At 42.7% G+C, this 19,679-nt stretch overlaps 1 protein-coding gene across 6 annotated transcripts in view; it reads right to left on the bottom strand.

Moving 5' to 3' along the window:
• Positions 1-6,509: 6,509 nt before the first annotated feature.
• Positions 6,510-19,679, bottom strand: part of RIN2 (Ras and Rab interactor 2) — a 57,642-nt gene continuing 44,472 nt past the window's right edge. For all 6 annotated transcript variants that reach the window (XM_081872663.1, XM_081872665.1, XM_081872664.1 and 3 more), the window contains 4 exons: positions 15,579-15,884; positions 13,459-13,590; positions 10,061-10,224; positions 6,510-7,248 (listed from right to left, as the gene is read on the bottom strand). In XM_081872663.1, the coding sequence (XP_081728789.1) occupies positions 6,928-7,248; positions 10,061-10,224; positions 13,459-13,590; positions 15,579-15,884 (923 nt within the window). In that variant the 3' untranslated portion in view covers positions 6,510-6,927. The remainder of the gene's footprint in view (positions 7,249-10,060; positions 10,225-13,458; positions 13,591-15,578; positions 15,885-19,679) is intronic.

Raw genomic sequence — 19,679 nt, 5'->3', positions numbered from 1 at the left:
TGGGTTTCCGGCGGATCCATATATAAAAGGCGGATCCAGCTGATTTTAAACGGATCCTCATGAATTCATATGATTTTTTCATTCAAACTAAATAAAACTGCCATGATACTGTAGACCATGTCTTAGTCTGTAGGCAGCATCAAAAGAAGCACGCATCCACTGTTCCGTGGGGCCGCAATGGCCCCAAAACATGGTTAAAAAACACGGATCCTCATGATTTTTGCACTAGATAAGCCCGAAGTCACCCTCAGATCAACTTCCCCAAATCTCTTGCTAATCTGCAAAACTCTGTATTGCTGGGTCTGCCTGCTGGCAAATATAACATCACAATCACAATGGTACAAAATAACTCGGCAAGCTGACATTTATCAAGAGTTAAACAAAGGTTAGTGTACTAAATATTATTTTCAATTCTAGGTAGTTTGCTATTGGAGAAATACCATATATGATTAATGTTAAGGGCATTTTTGTGATTTTTGTAGTGCAACTCATGATTTTTGTGGTGCAGGGTGTGCCTCTGGCTATGATGTGTGATTTGATGGTGAGTGTGGGGTGGCCCAATGCAAAAAGCGTGAGGCTCCATAAGGATCCGTGCTTCAGAACCACGTTTTTGGGCCATGGAGTTGCCAGGAAGCCGTGGATCCATGATTTTTGTGGTGCAGGCTGTGCCCATGGCCATGATATTTGATCTGATGGTGACTTTGGGCTGATCTAGTGCAAAAATCATGAGGATCCATGAGGATGTGTGTTTTTTAACCATGTTTTTGCACCATTGCGGTACCACAAAACAGTGGGTGCATGATTTTTTTGGTTCTGCCTACAGACAAATACATGGTGTAGAGTATCATGGTGTTTTAATTTTGTTTCAATATAAAAATCATATGAATTCATTATCCATGTTTTTGTGGTGCTGCAGCATGGCTAAGTGTTGAATCCATGTTTTTAATAGTCTAGTCTGTAGGCGTGCCTTCCAGATGTAATTTGACACTGGATTTGTTGGAGTTATTTTTTAAAAAGTGGAGGATCCATGAGGATCCGTGTAGATCCGCCTTTAACCCAGACCCTTAGTCTCCCTCCAAGAGTGCTGCCTCCGGAGCTTCTCTCGGGCTCAGCTCACCTCTCTGGTCCCAGCGGCTGCCCTGCAGTCTGGGGCTAGAGATCAAGATGGGTTGCCATATTTCAAAAAGGAAAAACCAGGACACCCCCCAAATTGTGGATTTTCTTTCCAAAAAAGACGTATGTCAGCCCTCCTATAGAATACAGAATTGTAGAGTTGGAAGGGACCACGAGGGTTTTCTAGACCAACCCCAAGCAATGCAGGAATCTTTGCCCAGTGTGGGGCTTGAACCTACAACCCCGGGATTAAGAGTCTTGTGTTTTACCGACTGAGCCATGTATGGAAGCTTCCTTAGAAGAAGTCCCGCCGTTATCAGTGGAACTAATTCCAAAGTGTGTGCAGTTTTCTTGGCTACAGGTACCTATCAGGGCACTGAATAGCTTCTCTAAGAGCATAACCCTAACCAATAAGGCATTCTTCTTTACCCTGGCCTTTGACGACAAAGATATTTATTTTCAGGACCCACCCTGGTTTGAGTGACTGTATTTTTAATTCTCGTTTTTTAACTGTATTTTAAATTGTTGCAACTTGCCCTCAGACTTTAGCGTGAAGGGCAGGTAAGATATTTAAATAATACGAATACCAAAACACCACCACCAGGCCCAGCAGTTTGGCCCCAGGACTGCGGGTGCCCGAGGCCACGCACGCTGCAGGCGCCTGACATTAGCACACCCCTGCGACGTGAGCAGCCCCGGTGCAACAATTTGTGGGTGCCCAGCCCTTTCATGGGGAGTTGTGGGGACTGGAGCCCCCAGGGCCCCTGGCACCCAGTGCCTATGAACAACACCATTATGTCTTACTAATTCAAAGGAATTGCAAGGCTTATAAGCTTATGTTTAAATAAATATCAGGCCTACACTTAAAAAACACTCAATACAGCTATCCTGACAGATGAGAGCAGTAACAGCACTGCCTCTAGAAACAGTATTAAGGCGCCAGAAATCTGCCGGTGGAAGTCTAGCAGCAGAGCCCTATTGTTCACTGTTACCATAGGGGTCAGCAACCAGAGGCATTGGAAGGTTGGATAACATCATATAACACCTCCTAACTCGGCAAATTGGAAAGGTATTTTGAAATGTTTTCAGAACAGAGCTGCAACATATAATTATGAATTTAAATTAGCCCATTAGTGAACTGTTTGATTCAAAGACAAAATGTAATTCAGTTTAAACTCCTGACCGTTAGGTCCAGTCGTGGCTGACTCTGGGGTTGCGGCGCTCATTTTGCTTTATTGGCCGAGGGAGCCAGCGTACAGCTTCCAGGTCATGTGGCCAGCAGGACTAAGCTGCTTCTGGTGAACCTTCCCGCCGGAGCAGTACGTATTTATCTACTTGCACTTTGACGTGCTTTCGAACTGCTAGGTGGGCAGGAGCAGAGGCCGAGCAACAGGAGCTCACCCCGTCGCAGGGATTCGAACTGCCAGCCTTCCGATCAGCAAGCCCTAGGCTCTGTGGTTTAACCCACAGTGCCACCTGTGTCCCACGAATTCAGTTTACAAATCTGCAAATCTGCTTATTAAAAGGCTGAGGTACTGCTTACTGACACAACTTTAATGTGGGAAGATCAGTGGGTGGGAATCTCAACATTAAGATTCAATATGAGAGTCTGAATCCATTTTCAGTCATAGAAAGATACATTGTGCAGCCCAGTGGCGTAGCATGGGGGGTGCAGGGGGGGCCGGCCGCACTGGGCACAACATCTGGGGGTTAGGGTTAGGGATAGGGTTAGGGGGCGCAAATCCACGGGTTAGGGGGCGCAAATTACTTGCCTTGCCCCGGGTGCTGACAACCCACGCTACGCCACTGGTGCAGCCTTCAGACACTTAGCAGTTCCTAAACTTGGTTGATTTATGTAGGGGATTTTTGAGCACATTTGTAATAAATTGGATTTAACTGTTGCTGGATTATTTTTATTTTTGTGATTCTAAGCCTGCATTCCTGCATACACTTACCAGCAAATTAATCTCATTGAAGTCTGTGGTTTACATGCAAACTATCACACATCTCATAGTTAAGGAAGCATTCCCTGCTTGAGTCATACTTTCTGCTAATATATTCAGGTGACTTGTTTTTAAAGCTGATAAATCTTCTCTGCCACTCCTTTCTACCAGTGAGCATTCTCGAAAAGTTGTCAAGTGTCTTAATATTTTACAACACATTTTTCTTCTGCAAGGATGGAACTTGCTTTAACCATCATGCAGACAGTATCTTTGTCACCCGTTTCCAGCCACGGAAAGAAATAGGTTTTCACCTAAGAGTGGAAATTAATGATTACATTTTTAAAAAATGTGCACCATTAAACAAAGATGCCCATGATCTTGAGCTTTTTGACTGCTTCAGCTCTTTCTCTGCCCATTGCAGTCCACCGATTTTCAGTTTAATTCAGCTATTTCCCCCTTTTCTCCACTGCATCAGTGTTGTCCATTAAGAAGAAAAAAGATAGGAGTTGATTTGGAGGCAATGATATTTTAAGCACAGCAACCACCAGCAGGGTATGCCTAATCTTCTGATTTATTTATTTTTAAGTAAAATGACATGAAGAATAATTAGGTGTTGGTTCTGAATTGTGGCGAAAATTTCAGTTATGTTTAGCACAGAAGAAGCAAATTGTAAGTGTGTATAGGAGCATGGCAAAGAACACAAGATTGTTATAGATACTGGAATAAATGATTCAGTGCCAAAATGTTTCTGGAAGGGAAAACAGAGTACAAAGCACCCACCTTAAAAGAATCCTGAGTGTGTGGTTTCTTCCATCCAACTCCTCAGATACAACTCACCATTTCAGAAACACGAACTTTTCTCACAGATAGTATCCAGTTGTGAGTCGTCTCCTGCACTTGTTTCAGTCTTCCCATGGTGCCAATTTCAGGAAAATTAAGCATTTATTCCAGTGATGTATGGTGATTTTTTTCACAGGGGAACAGTTAGGGCCAGAGGCGCCAGCTTGCAAGGGTACTTGGGAACGGGCACAACATTGTGATGTCCTGATGTCACGTGCGTGCGTGAGCATTGTGCCTTCCTCCTTAAGCCAGCAGAAGCTTCCCAGGCTTTGGGAAGGTGGTGGAAGGGCTTTTGGACCCGTCGGAGCATCGCACCTCCCTCCCTAAGCTGAGCAGAAGCTTCCCAGGCTTTAGGAAAGAGATGCCAGGGGGAAATTTAGGGGACTATCCTAGTCCCCCTAGTCCACTGACCGCACACCACTGATATATGCATAAAATGAAAGAAGATCAAACGACACAAATCATTTTCAATCTAAGGCAGAGCTGTCACTATGTCCTTAGGATGTTCCAGATGTCCTCATCCTCCAGATATCGGAGTGCTTTTGGCCAGTGTGAGCTCTGCTGATCCCTACAGTGACTGTTGCTGGCACAAGGTTACTAGTAGCACTTGGCGCAGGGGAACAAGAGCCAGAGCTCGAAACATGATCGCAATAATATCCACCCAACCTGTTCACATTAAAATAGGTATGCACCCAAGATCTTTTTAAAGTATAATGTGTGAATTGGTCCTCAGGGCTAGTTCACAGATCTATAGCCATTATTGCAGCAGAAGTTATCACAGATCTGTAACAGGAGAAAGTGCCGTATATCACCTCAAAAATACAATGTTTTCCAATGCAGTCAGTTTACACATTCAACTGGCAGTTAGTAAATGATAAAAATGAAGGGATAGATATGAGTGTGTGAACCAGCTCTAAGACTCCAATGTACAGCAAACCACATGAGCTGGACTAAAGAATAGTTTCAGGAGACTAGAAAATGGCTATGTCTCCTGTGCAAGAAATGCAAGAAATGGATGGGTACTTAAATACAGACTATTCACATATACACAAACATGTTCATTATAGTAAAGTATTACAATGTATTATGTGCAAAACTACTGTTTTATCATTTACAAAATGAAATACAACATAGACACATGTCAAGGTGGCAGGTAAGTGGCAAATCAACATGCATACATTTACATACAAAATGCACTTGCAGAGCCAGAAACCAATATTCTTTTGGTAACTCCAGAGCATTAAGGCATTAAGGTACAGCAATTAATAACTCAGCACTGGAGTGCATTCACATGGTTTGGAAGCCATTCTAGATGGACAAGATTCTTGGCTTTAGATAAGATCAGTAAGGGACTTATGATCCAAGATTTTCAACAACATCTTACACAATGACTTGGATTGGTTGGTGCTCAGTGTAGGTCTTAATATTTCTGTTACAACATTAAACTACTACAACATTGTCCAGATTTATTTTTGTATCTATTGGATAATTTAATTGTTCGGTCATGATGTATAGGGGACAGCAAAATCCACCCCATGAAATATCTCTCCTCTCCCGCTTCCTCTGGGGTCGCACAGAAGATTAGGAGGGAGCGATTACTTTTATTCAAAATTACAACCCAGTTTTAGTTATCTAATATGGAAAGAAGCTTACAATTTGTATGCCAATGGAAAACATTTACTTTTTCAGCCACAGTAAAATGCACGTGATGTTGCTCGTTTCAGTCTGCATAAATCTGTTTAACCTGTAAATTCAGTTCCTTGCTGTTTCTAACATAACAGATGACAAATCAATATTTGTATATGTACAATATTTCAAACCTTGAAACTCCCCCCCCCAAACCTCCTTCACTTACGTTCTGCAAGAAGCCTGAACCAGCAGACTAGGGGTAACCTCACAATCTCTCTCTCCCCCCCCCCCCATTTTGAGTGACTGTCCCTCACATCTATCTTCAACAATGTCCAGTCACTCTTCCACGAAGAGGAGTGATGGAGCTCTCAGCTATCTTTCTTTGGCTAACTTTCTGTACAACAATGGAGTAACTAAACTGTTATTTGAAACACATGCCCTAAAACATCTCATTTCTAAAGCAGCCACACTATGTTTTCTCACTTTCCTGGTCTCTATATTCACTTCTTTCAAATACTTCTGTCCACTTTATCTGTCCATTCAAGAATTGCAGTATATAAATAATAATTCAGTAAGTGATACATCAGGTTTGTAAAAGGCTTTGGGTAGCCAATGTCAAAAATACAAATTACTTACAGAATTTTATCAACCTTAAAATGAGTTTGATAGATTTAAAAACACTTAAATCAGGGAAGAAAAGGCAATAAACCATCTAAATCTCACAGGAGTGTTCAATGTAATACTCTAAAACCAGCAAGAGATTTATTTTGTATATTAAATGTTAAAAATCACATGCAGAATTATAGAACATTTTATAGTTTTAAAAAATACTTTAAGGATCAACCATGACAGTTTACCTGCAACTGTTTTAAAATTTCTGTGAGATATATATATATATATATATATATATATATATATATATATATATACAAGCTGCCTTCAGTAAAATAATAATAATTAAATAACTATTTTAGAGAAGGCTGCTACCATCCATATAAGAGAGTTTATTGATGCCCTGCATCGGACAGTTTTGCATATATATGTACACTGGTGAAATGGATAGCCCACCAGCTAGCTTATAGATAATCTGGCCATCAGTAAAGTTAATGCAAACTAGGGCTTGAACTAAGGATGAGAGTAAAATGGAATACAGATGTGCTGATGTGATGTGCAGTATATTTGAGAAGATCAGTGATCCATGAAGTTCAGCCCCCCTTCTGTTCTACAGCTGTACAATGGCCCTGTATATATACGTACTACATTTAGTCAGTGACAGGGATTGTTGTTCATGTTCTTATCAGACATTTGGTTTAGAGCCCTGCAGACAGTGTCTAATGAACTCAAGTCAGCAAGCAAAGGGTGCTTTCAGCAACTTAAAACCCAACCATAAAACACATGAGCTTTATGATGTGTGGTCGCTGTTGTCGTTTTGAAAAATGGCACCATAATTGTCACTGTTGATGCGCTTATAAACAAAATGAAAGACCTGGGGCTGTGGCCGGCTGTGCAGTTCAGCTTTGATTTTTTGGGGATAGGTATCTTCTGTCAGCTGTTGCCAGGTGTCATCAATAAAAAGAAATAGGCTATACTCATCAGGAATGTCCACTTTAAACTTCTCAGCACAAAGCCGACACACATCTTCTGTGGTAATATATGGTCTCACGAGCAAGGTTTTCCCTGTACAGCCACTGTTTACTTCCTGGAATGCAACTCGCAAATAGTTCTGTAAAGTGGGGAAATGCATGAGAAGAATAAATATTCAAATTCAAGACCTAATAAAAAAACCCACACACAATTTTACTTGGTTTGTTGGGCTAATCAATGTGAAATATACGTAGTTGTTCCTCTTGTTATTAATCAGAGGTCCTCTGTGTTCCAGGAAACCTTAAGGGTGGTATACAACTAAATTTTACTCAGAGCAGATCCTCAGAAATTAATGAACCTGACATTAGAGCCATTAATTGCAACAGGTCTACTCAAAGCAAAATGTTCTCAAGCACCCTCAATTCACATATAAGATATTGAGGCCTCATAGGCCTAACCAGTGCTCTGTTCAAATGGAATGCATATTCTGTAACAAGGGTGCCATGGCAGACAAACTGATGCAGTAAATGTTCCCTGAAGGCAGGAACTGAAAACCCCTGCTGTAAGGAAGTAGTGTCAGGGTCCATTCACAGGACCTTGACTGAAATTTTATTCAGCCTGCCCATGTGAGTAAAGGACTTACTTACTAGCCCCAACACTTCCTCTGCTTATTCATTATTAGCATGCCATGAGGATTGTACTTTTGAGCTCACTTTATTGTGTCCTGACAGCAAGCTAAGTGAACTGCAAAGCTGTCATCTGTGGCCAGACTGAGTTCCCTCAGCTGAGACCTGGGCATATGCCAGAGGGTGGCAAAGCGTCACTGAGCTTGCTCTGGGGAACGGTGGTCATGCTAGGAAACTCCTATTGTTGAAGAGGCGAACACAAGATGCAGCAGAGCTCAGGAAAGAAAGTGGGCCGAGCCCTATTCACACAAATCAGACTTCATCAGCCAGCGATGCAGATGAAAAGCATACTTTGCAATTCTACAGAGCACATGTGTCTGGCATTTGCTTTTTAATATTGAAGCAAGGAACTGGTTTCAGGAAGACATGGTTTCATGTCTCTTTTCCTGAGTCCAATTTGATAATAATTCAAGCTTCATTAATTCTAGGCGAGGTCTGTGGGAGCTTTTGGAGAACATGTGAGTTGTTATTAGTTATTCCCACCTTTTTTGCATTTTCATTTAGTGGGAATGACAGTCTTTTTTATTTATTTTGCCCACTGCAGAAGCAGTATATTTGCTTCTTCATAAATTCATTTCTATGCCACTTTTTGGCCCAAGAAAGGCCTCCAATCAACTCAAAATAAAACAATGCAAGAGATAATAAAAGCAATTTAAATGTAACAAAACCCAGAGCAGAATAAAACAAGTAAAGCACAGTCAACAGTGAAGGCGGAGGTGGGGAATAATTGCTTTTCATTGTTAACATTTCTTTCTTCCAGTAAAATAATTAGGAATGCTTTTTAAAAAAAAGACACAAAAAGCATACGCACACATGCTGGCCATAAGCGGAAACAGACATCATCTAGAATCTAAGGGAAGACATGAAAGGGGGAGATTTGAGGAAGGAAAAAAAGGAGGGAGGGGAGAGAGAAGGGGAGAAAATAGAAATGAGGAAGGAAGGGAAGAAAGAAGAGCAGAGTGTGCATGTTGGAACACAGCTTGTTCTGACATGAAATGAAATGAGTCATTGGAGGGAGTCCGTCAAATATAGGGCAAAATGTACATTCAGGATGCACCAACAAATACTTTTGTTTCTAAGGGGAAGAAACATCCTCCACATTTATTCTCCAACATGTTTGCAAGTATGGCAACCCAAATCTTGGAGGTTTTTTGCTAACCATAAAATTCAAACAGTGAAACATGCTTTAGCTTTCCAAAAAGTATCAGTGCTGAACTATCATGATACACAGTGCTTTCTTCTTCTTCAGGGGGTACTCAAGGGTATGCAGTACCGGCACCTAGGACTCAGCGACATTCGTAAAGAAAGAATGTGTTATAACACTGTGACACCAGATGGCCCAGTGGAGCCCCGTCTTTCACCAGTGGAATTCCCCTGTATGAAGTTTACAGTGCATTTAACTGAATCGCTTCTTGGATGTGTCTAGATCCAGCCTTACTTTAACAACTTCATGCTGAGTACCAGCACCTATTTTTCTAGAAAAAAGCACCGATGATACATAAACTGAAGTTAAGCTTGATTTGCAATTCCATTATCACTACCAAGTTAACAAGCCTACATCAAAATTGCAAGTTAGATATGAAAAGTAATTTTCTCAGACCATGCAAGATCAAAGTACACAACAATTTTAACAGTATTTGTACTTCCATCTTGTTTAGGTGCTCAGACCAAACAGGAATCCTGTAAGGAGGTGTTAAGGAAGAAGCAGCTGCCCATAATCACTCCAGGATCTCCCCAAGAAGAATATGAAACTCTGCAGTCACTTCACATTCAGTGTTATTAAAGTCCTTCCAGGCACTGCAACATGGAGAAGACTCCCTTCCCCCAACGTCATGGCAATGAGATGGTGACAGACACCTGTTTCTCTTTATATATCTGCCCCTTGCACATATAAACAAAGACTGAGGATCATGCAGGTGAGGGGCAATGTATATCTTACTGCCCACAGCTGTCTATTTCCTCCTTGGCTCAATTCCAACATTGAAGCTTAAAAAAAGGAGAACAAAAGATGGAGGGGAACAAAGGCATCAGGGTTTGTATATATTTTATTCTAACTTCACCCCATCCCTGGCTTTACCAGTGAATGGAGTGGGGACATGAATGGCAGCCCTGTCAGAACTAGTTTTGCCCTGAGCTTCACAAATGAGGGGGAACCAGAACTAACATCACCAAGGACAATCGACATCTACCACGCTGTCTGTCATATCACACTTGTACTCTGCCCACAGTAGAAAAGTCATCATATGGAAAAGTCATTAACTGTACCTGAAAATCATCCACAGATGGAATCATTCTATTTGTTGTCCTACGCTTATGCCATTGTCGGAGGGTATTCCGGGCTTCCGAGCCCAGCAGCCGAGCCGCTTGTTCTTCTTGAAAGTTCTTTATCAAAGAAAGTGCTCCATATGCACTTGTCAAGTAGTAGCCACCTGTGAAGGAATCAGGAGAAGAGGGTTCCAGAGATAATTACCAACAGCTTGATTACTTATATATATATATATATAATCAGTGTAAAACTCAGTATGTCTGTAATTTTCCAAGACAGACAAGAGTGATCTGCTGTCTTGCATTAAATGAAAGTGCAAGGGGGAGGGGGAACTGTGACCCTCCAGATGTTGGACTCCAATTTCCATCAGCCGCTGCCCGCAGGGCCAATGCTCAAAAATGATGGGAAGTGTGCATCTGGATAGCAACGGGTTAGCTATCAATGTGCTAGTAGTTCGTTCTTGTTCTTGTTTTTATTATGTATTTTGTGCTTTTATTTTGTATTTTTATACTGTGAACCACCCTGAAATCTACAGATCATAGAATAGTAGAGTTGGAACGGACACCACCCCCGCCCCCTGCAATGCAGAGTGCAGGAATCTCAGCTAAAGCATCCCTGACAGATGGACATCCAACCTCTGCTTAAACACCTCCAATGAAGGAGAGTCCACCACCTCTTGTGGGAGTCTGTTCCACTGTTGGAACAGCTCTTACTGTCAGAAAGTTTTTTCTGATGTTTAGTCGGAATCTCCTTTCTTGTAACCTGAAGCCATTGGTTCGGGTCCTACCCTGTGGAGTAAACAAGCTTGCTCCATCTTCCATGTGGCAGCCCTTGAGATATAATAATAATAATAATAATAATAATAATAATAATAATAATAATAATAATAATAATAATAATTTATTATTTATACCCCGCCCATCTGGCTGAGTTTCCCCAGCCACTCTGGGCGGCTCCCAATCAGTATTAAAAACAATACAGCATTACATATTAAAAACATCCCTGAACAGGGCTGCCTTTGAAGATGGCTATCCTATCTCTTCTCAGTCTCCTCTTGAAGAGTGGTATCCAAATTTAATAAATACTGTACTACTGCTACTACTACAAATTGGGGGTCTGCCATCCTTCTGAGGTGTGCCTTTGAAACCACAGCCATGCCAATGGGTTTCAAACTTTGTTCCAAAGCACTAGAGTCTGGATCCAACCCTCTGAGTTGCTTTGTTCTCCTGGTTTCTTGACACCACACACTGTGGCAAGTATAGCACAAACATCAGGAAGATTACTTAAAGCAGACTCTGGTGTTTGTTGCAGTTCTCATTCCAGCTGTACTCAAATGCTCTTCCCCATTAGATGGAATTCTGTTCATGCCCCCGCCCACCATTGAATTTCTGGAAAAGACAAATGCAATTTGTTGCAAATAGTAACACAGAGAAATCTGATGCAGTTTGGAGGCCAAGGAAGTATCAACATCCAGCTGCTTGGCCAGAAGCTTGGCCTGCTTGTTTTTGTTTTGCTCTTGGAAACAGAAGTTCCATGCCAGATTCAACGGCTTCAGCATTCTTTTGCTCTCAGCTGCCCAGGAGGGGAGGGGCCTCTGGAATCCTTCCCTACTCCAGGCTTAGAACGAGCCAAACAACTGCAGAGGCAGGAAAAGTTTCAGAGCCACAAGCAGGAGATGTATTCCAGGCCATATTTTAAGAGCTAAATCATTGTTGGTTTGTTTTTTGCAAATGTCACCTTAATAACAAGCCCCTTGTTCTCAAGCAACCTAAATAAAATTCAAGAGGAATTTCTATTAATAAAACTGATTCACATATTCTTCTTTCTGCGTGGCAGAAAAAGTGTATTTTTGGTTGCCTGAGTATGAACCGGAGAGCTGCTGCTACCTCTGTGTGGCTTCTCCACTCCATGCCTTTTTGACAAAAATGACTAACCTGTGTGTTAAAAAATAATAATGAAGTGTTCCTCAAAGGGTTTCGAGTACAGGCAAAGACCATTTTACATTTGTTCAATGCACACACGATTGTGACGCATGCATTGCTGCAACCCAGAAGTGGCCAGAAAAGGGGTGGAATGGGGGGGGGCGGCGCTTACACGCACTCCACTAACACATGAGTGGGCCAGGAACGCAAGCCCTGCACAAATAACAAATAAAGTGATTTCACTATGAAACAATCCTCAATTAAAATCCTGCCTCTGTTATCAACTCACTCACATCCTCAGTGCTTTCCCCTTTTGGTAGGATGAGTATCTGCTTGCTATACAGGGCTTTGGTGCTGTGGTCTAAACCTCCGGGCCTCTTGGGCTTGCCGATCAGAAGGTTGGTGGTTTGAATCCCCGCAACGGGGTGAGCTCCCGTTGTTCGGTCCCAGCTCCTGCCAACCTAGCAGTTCGAAAGCACACCAGCGCAAGTAGATTCCTGTGGCAGGAAGGTAAATGGCATTTCCATGCGCTCTGGTTTCTGTCATGGTGTCCCGCTGCATCAGAAGCAGTTTAGTCATGCTGGCCACATGACCCAGAAAGCTCTCTGTGGAGAAACGCCGGCTCCCTCGGCCTGAAGCAAGATGAGCGCCACACCCCATAGTCACCTTGGACTGGACTTAACCGTCCAGGGGTCCTTTACCTTTACCTATCTGCTTGCTATACAGGGCTTTGGTAAGGATTGCTGAATCTCATGCTCTATCAACTGAACAAGGAAATGTTTTTCTTTTTCAATGAACTGTCATGCAGGAGGCAGGGTGACCATGATAATGCTACTAAATGCCAATATGAATGTGAAAGAAGACTTGTGGTAATATCCTGGCCTCTGAAGGAAGCCTGCTCTGAAATACAAGTTATTCCTGAGGTTTAGGAAAGCTAATTTATAAGCTAACATAATTCAAAATTCTCAGTAAGTTAAAACAAAGTTTTCCATACTGGAGAAAGAGAGAATTGAAGAGAGAAATGGTCACATATCATTTCAGACTCTGCCACAAGATGTATGGCCTGATCTATCATTCCAAACTGAACTAAGGCTGCAACCCTAGCCTCACTGACCTGGGAGTATGCCCCACTGAATTCAATAGGACTTCTGCAAAGACACGGTTAAGAGTTTACTGTAAATCACTACCGCCCAAGTTGCTAGGCCAAAGGACAGTTTCCTCCTTCCAGAATCACAAAGAAAAGCATCTTACTATTTTTAATTAAAAATACCCTCTCTCTATGCGGGTAGGAACACAAGGCTTTTTATCTTCATTGGTTGGGGTTATCTTTATGTTTTGTTTGTAGGCATTACTCGATAAGCTGTGGCAACAAGTTAGAGGCTTTCAGGATTCTTTTAAAGGCTGTCTATTCAGGCAGGCTACAAATAAACAGATTCCTGGCAAAAGAGTCATCTCAGAGCTTCAAGGACATTTACCTTCTCCATGTAGCAAGGAGGGGTCCAGCAGCTCCATCATGTACTCAATTTCAGCATCTAACTCCAGCATGTCACACTGAGCCACAACGTAGGTCAGCACTGGCAAAAAGTCATCAGCTCCATACATCCTCCCTTGACGAAGGGTAAGGAAGAGTGGGGAAAGAAAATATAGGCATTAATCACACCCCTCTGCCAGTTTTGTCTGCCTCTTTCCATGTTCAAAGGCAGTCTTCTGCACTGCTGCTTCCATTCAGCTGAATCATTTTAGATTCATGACAAGCGAATTTTACTCAAACATATATGCTATTATCACAGGATCCATTGGTAAATGGCGTTTCCGTGTGCTCTGGCATCCATCACGGTGTTCCGTTGCCCTGGAAAGCTATCTGTGGACAAATGCCGGCTACCTTGGCCTGAAAGTGAGATGAGTGCCACAGCCCATAGTCGCCTTTGACTGGACTTAACCGTCCATGGATCCTTTACCTTTACCTTTTACTATTGGTGTAAAATTAAAGAGAATGTGATTCTAGGACAGACGCACATATTTATATGCCATCACTGGACTGGATAAGCAGATTAAAGGATGGCAACTGGCTGCAGCAAAGTTAAATACTGTACTGAAGTAAGGTAAAGGTAAAGGTACCCCTGACCATAAGGTCCAGCTGCGGACGACTCTGGGGTTACGCGCTCATCTTACTCTATAGGCTGAGGGAGCCGGCGTACAGTTTCCGGGTCATGTGGACAGCATGACTAAGCTGCTTCTGGTGAACCAGAGCAGCGCATGGAAACGCCGTTAACCTTCCCGCCGAAGCAGTACTTATTTATCTGCTTGCACTTTGACATGCTTTCAAACTGCTAGGTTTGGGCAGGAGCAGGGACCAAACAACGGGAGCTCACTCCGTCGCGGGGATTCGAACCGCTGACCTTCCGATCGGCAAGCCCTAGGCTCTGTGGTTTAACCCACAGCGCCGCCAGCGTACAACTCAGTTAAAGCTTGGGGTTTGTGCTAAGCAACTGCCTTCTGGTTTAAGCAATGTCTGGATTAAGCAGTGTTTGGTTTAAGCAATGTCTATGTTAGCTCAGCAGTGAGATGTTCTTGTGGGGCTCTTGACCAGCTTCATGGTCTACTGAAAACTTATATGTGAGGAGCTAGCTTGCTCCAGGTGAGTACAATTCTATGCTACCTACCCTTGGGTGGCTGGGACTGTGCTCATACTTGCACCAACACTTCTGTTCCACCTAAAAGGATTAGCCACACCTTGTATACCTTGCAGCACCCTAGAATGGGAAAAGCCTGCACTAGTCTTTGGGCATAGATTTTTTCAAGGCTCAGACCATTTTCAAATTATTCAGACTAAGCTTCTAAAACAAGTGTGATGTAACACCATGTTTTTCACAATGCAAAAATGGGTGGAATTCAATTTCACACTTTTCTAGCCCCTCTATCTGGACCATCACTCCAGCTTGCCAGATCCCACCCACCTCATGTGCTGTTCTCCTGAAACCTCCAGGCCAATTTCAGGAAGCATGTGGAGGGTGCAGGAATTCTAGCAAGCGATATTTGCATGTGTGCGCGCACCATTCATAATTGACAGGACCACACATGTATTTGCCCATTTAAATTGTGCCCTTTTTGTATCAGACTTTAAGAAAAAGGCATGAACTGGCACCAGTGTCACAGGCCATTTCTCACACTACAGCAATGCATACATAGTGTTTGAATACACAATTTAAATGCAGAACAATGCTAAATTGTTTTATTGCTTTCACAAATTACTGTATTCAGAAATACCCATCTATGGTTAGCTAGATTCCCTGCTGTTTTTCCCAGCGTGCTCCAATATCTGGGCCCATCAATCCCCTTTTAGTTTAGTCTCTTCTTAGCAGACACTGCCTTCATTCCAGATACCTGTTACACCAAAGAGTCACTGCAACATGCTAGAAATAGTGCAGGTATGAAAACAAATAGAACCAAACTGCAGACTATCAGATTACAAATTACAAAACCTGTGAGATAAAGAAAAAGGGAGATTTGAAACTGTTGTGAGATAAAACATTTGCTCTTCTTCCAGAAGCTTCCTGAACAGCAAAGAAATCTTTGGTCAAGAGACAGCATTTACCTGAATTGTTTTCCATCACAGTGTAAATTAGTTTGCAGACTCGTAGCAGCAGCATGACTTTCTTTTCAGGAGAATACATCTTCTGCATGGTCATGAACTTGACTTTAATCTTTTCAACATCTACAAAGTCTGGTGTTGGGACAAACACCCCAAGCTCCTGAGGATTCCGTTGTCGGACCAGTTGAAGGTTCTCTTTCAGCTGTTTCCAAGAGCCGTCAGCTGTATGGAACTCTTTTAACATCACCTCCACATGACCCTTGAGGGGCTTCAGGATGCACTTATGCATGGCCTTCTCCAACACCACATCTGCAAAGAGACAGGCAAACTTGGTTCATTAGCTGGCCAAGAACCAGCCATGATTTTTGCTCTCTTGAGGGAGAGAAAGAATGGAAACCATTTACTGAGGCCAGAATAATCATTTCGTTAAATTGCCATGTTCATTTTTAATGTCAAAACTAGTTCTAGATGCATTCTTGACAGGAAGAAAGACAGTCCGCAATTCAGACATCATCTTTATTCATGCTAATTTTTTAAAAAGAAAAACTCTAAAATAAAGAAAGTCAACGGTGCAAAATACAGTCCCTATTTGTATGAATGTACAAAGAGCCCTGCTGGATCAACCCAAAGGTCCATCAAGTCTAGCATCCTTTTCCCATAAAGCTATCCAGTTGCCTCTGGAAACCCCACCAACTAGCCTTCAGAGACACACTGCTTCCAGCAATGGAGACAGGGCTCAGCCATTGCAGCTATTAGCCCCTGATAGCCTTACTCTCCCTGAACTTGTCCAATCCTCTTTTAAAGCCACACACATTTCCAGCTATCCCTAAATCTTGTGGGAGCAAATTCCATAGTGTCACTATGTGCTGCATGATGCAGTTCAGTGCTTAGTTTTGTCAGTCATGAATCCCATGTTCAGCTTCACTGAATGGTCCCAGCTTCGAGTACTGTGAGAGCCGGAGAGTAACTTCTTTCTATCCACCTTCTCCACTTTCTTTTTTTAAAAAATATATTTTTACTAAAGATTTCTTTGTTTACAAAAATACAGACATTGTTTCAAGATCAGTTTCATTTGTTATGAGACATTAGTGTTGCATGCAGTATTAGGTTGGGAAGAAAAGAGGAGAACAGAAGGGGAAGGGTGGGTGGGTGGGTGGGGAGGGTGCGGGTGGCAATGTTTCTATTCTTCTACTGTATGTGTGGTGTTTTGTGTCAGCGTCACTTGTGTGGGTCCTCTTTCTATTCACTTGTTGTATTTCCTTGGTGGGGAGAGAGGTTGGGGGTGGCCTAGGGTGTGGTTGGCTGTATTTGGTTGGCTTTAGTGAGATTTGTTTATGCATGTGAGTGTGTGAGAGGGTGGGTTTTTGGTTAGCCAGATTGATTTGTATGCTGTTGGCAGATTGTTGTTGTTGTATTGTTGGGCTATGTATGTGATAAAGGGGACATACCGTGGTGAAGGCATCTTCTTCTATTTGTCCCCATGTCAGTTTCAGTTTATTGGTTAGTTTTTCTACTAAGGCTGTTTCCCATACTATTTGATACCATGGTCCAAGCTTACTCCTAACAGGTCTCTCCAGTGTCTGGCTTTGAGGCTTCTGGCTGCTGAGAGTAGGTGGGTTATGAGCTCTTTATAATGTGAGTGGGCATTATTATCTTGGAAGATGTTCAGTAGGGCCAGTTCTGGGGTAACTTTTAATACTTGCTTAGTTATATTGAATATTTCTTGTATGACTGATGTCCAGAAGAGTTCATAGAATCATAGAATCATAGAGCTGGAAGAGACCACAAGGGCCATCGAGTCCAACCCCCTGCCAAGCAGGAAACACCATCAGAGCACTCCTGACATATGGTTGTCAAGCCTCTGCTTAAAGACCTCCAAAGAAGGAGACTCCACCACACTCCTTGGCAGCAAATTCCACTGTCAAACAGCTCTTACTGTCAGGAAGTTCTTCCTAATGTTTAGGTGGAATCTTTTTTCTTGTAGTTTGGAACCATTGCTCCGTGTCCGCTTCTCTGGAGCAGCAGAAAACAACCTTTCTCCCTCCTCTATGTGACATCCTTTTATATATTTGAACATGGCTATCATATCACCCCTTAACCTCCTCTTCTCCAGGCTAAACATGCCCAGCTCCCTTAGCCGTTCTTCATAAGGCATCGTTTCCAGGCCTTTGACCATTTTGGTTGCCCTCCTCTGGACCCGTTCCAGTTTGTCAGTGTCCTTCTTGAACTGTGGTGCCCAGAACTGGACACAGTACTCCAGGTGAGGTCTGACCAGAGCAGAATACAGTGGCACTATTACTTCCCTTGATCTAGATGTTATACTCCTATTGATGCAGCCCAGAATTGCATTGGCTTTTTTAGCTGCCGCGTCACACTGTTGGCTCATGTCAAGTTTGTGGTCAACCAAGACTCCTAGATCCTTTTCACATGTACTGCTCTCAAGCCAGGTGTCACCCATCTTGTATTTGTGCCTCTCATTTTTTTTGCCCAAGTGCAATACTTTACATTTCTCCCTATTAAAATTCATCTTGTTTGTTTTGGCCCAGTTCTCTAATCTGTCAAGGTCGTTCTGAAGTGTGATCCTATCCTCTGGGGTGTTAGCCACCCCTCCCAGTTTGGTGTCATCTGCAAATTTGATCAGGATGCCCTTGAGTCCATCATCCAAGTCGTTGATAAAGATGTTGAATAAGACCGGGCCCAAGACAGAACCCTGTGGCACCCCACTAGTCACTCTTCTCCAGGATGAAGAGGAACCATTGATGAGCACCCTTTGGGTTCTGTCAGACAGCCAGTTACAAATCCACTGAGTGGTAGCATAGTCAAGACCGCATTTTACCAGCTTCTTTACAAGAATATCATGGGGCACCTTGTCAAATGCCTTGCTGAAATCAAGGTAGGCTACATCCACTGCGTTCCCTTCATCTACCAGGCTTGTAATTCTGTCAAAAAACGAGATCAGGTAAGTCTGACATGACTTATTTTTCAGAAATCCATGCTGACTATTGGTGATCACAGTATTCCTTTCTAGGTGCTCACAGACTGTTTGTTTAATGATTTTGGGACATTCTCACCACATGTGGAGGTATGTGCCTGTGGAGGTGCATCCTCTCCAGCATTTTAGTGAGGTTCCTGGGCATATGAGCACTAGTTTCTGTGGTGTTCTGTGCATTTCGTTATTACCTTCTAGACTGGAGATGGTGTTAGTGAGGGTTTCCACTCTGGAGGTCAGGTTGCTGATTATTTTCTTCAGGGGAGTCACTGTGTTCTTCAATAGTTCTGCTAGTCTCAGTTCCATTTCCCTCAGGCCTCATTTTGTTGTTGGGTTGTTGTCATCCTGGGGCTATGTTGTGGTCTCAGTGCTGTTCGTCATCTCCCTGGTTGGTGCCATCTCAATCTCCCTGGTGACCTTGTTTTGAGATGTGGTGGTATCTTTTTGGAGTGGTGTGTTGTGCTTAGGAGTTTTGGAGGTGGTGGTTCCTGGGTATTGTTGAGTTGCTGAGTTGAACCAGCATTGTTGACTAGTGGCTTTTATAGAACGTCTGGATTAGGCGGCTATTTTTGTGATGTCAGGGCTGTATTTTAAGGACTTCTCTAGGGTCACCGTACTTGCCTCAGTGATGTTGGTGAAGCCGGAAGCAGACAAGTAGACAGGCAGAAAGACAAGCAGAACAGACAAACAGTTGACATAAAGGGATTAACAAACAGAGATGCAAGAGACCAATGGAGTGGGGCCAGAGAGAGGGTGTGTGTTGAGGGGGTTGTTTGTGGACACACCCCTACACACTCATACACACAAATGAGGGAGTGGGGTCCAGTTAAGGGTGGGAAGTGGGGTTGGGATTTCGTAGTAAAAAGTTAAAAATTAAAGGCTGGCAGGGTAGTATTCAAAAAACAAAAAGAAAAAGGGGAAAAGAAAAAAAAGAAAAGGAACAGTAGAGTAAAATAAAAAGGGAAATAAAGGGAAAAAATAGTAATAGTAATAGTAATGATAAAAAATTGCAGTGGTGGTTCAAGTTATAGTATGAGGTAAGGTAAAGGTACCCCTGACCATTAGGTCTAGTCGTGGATGACTCTGGGGTTGCGGCGCTCATCTCACTTTATTGG

The sequence above is a fragment of the Podarcis erhardii genome, assembly GCF_964252035.2.
Source record: "Podarcis erhardii genome assembly, chromosome: 8".
NCBI lineage: Eukaryota > Metazoa > Chordata > Lepidosauria > Squamata > Lacertidae > Podarcis > Podarcis erhardii.
Note: the sequence above shows the minus strand (reverse complement) of the source record. Positions and strands in the feature narration are given on the sequence as shown.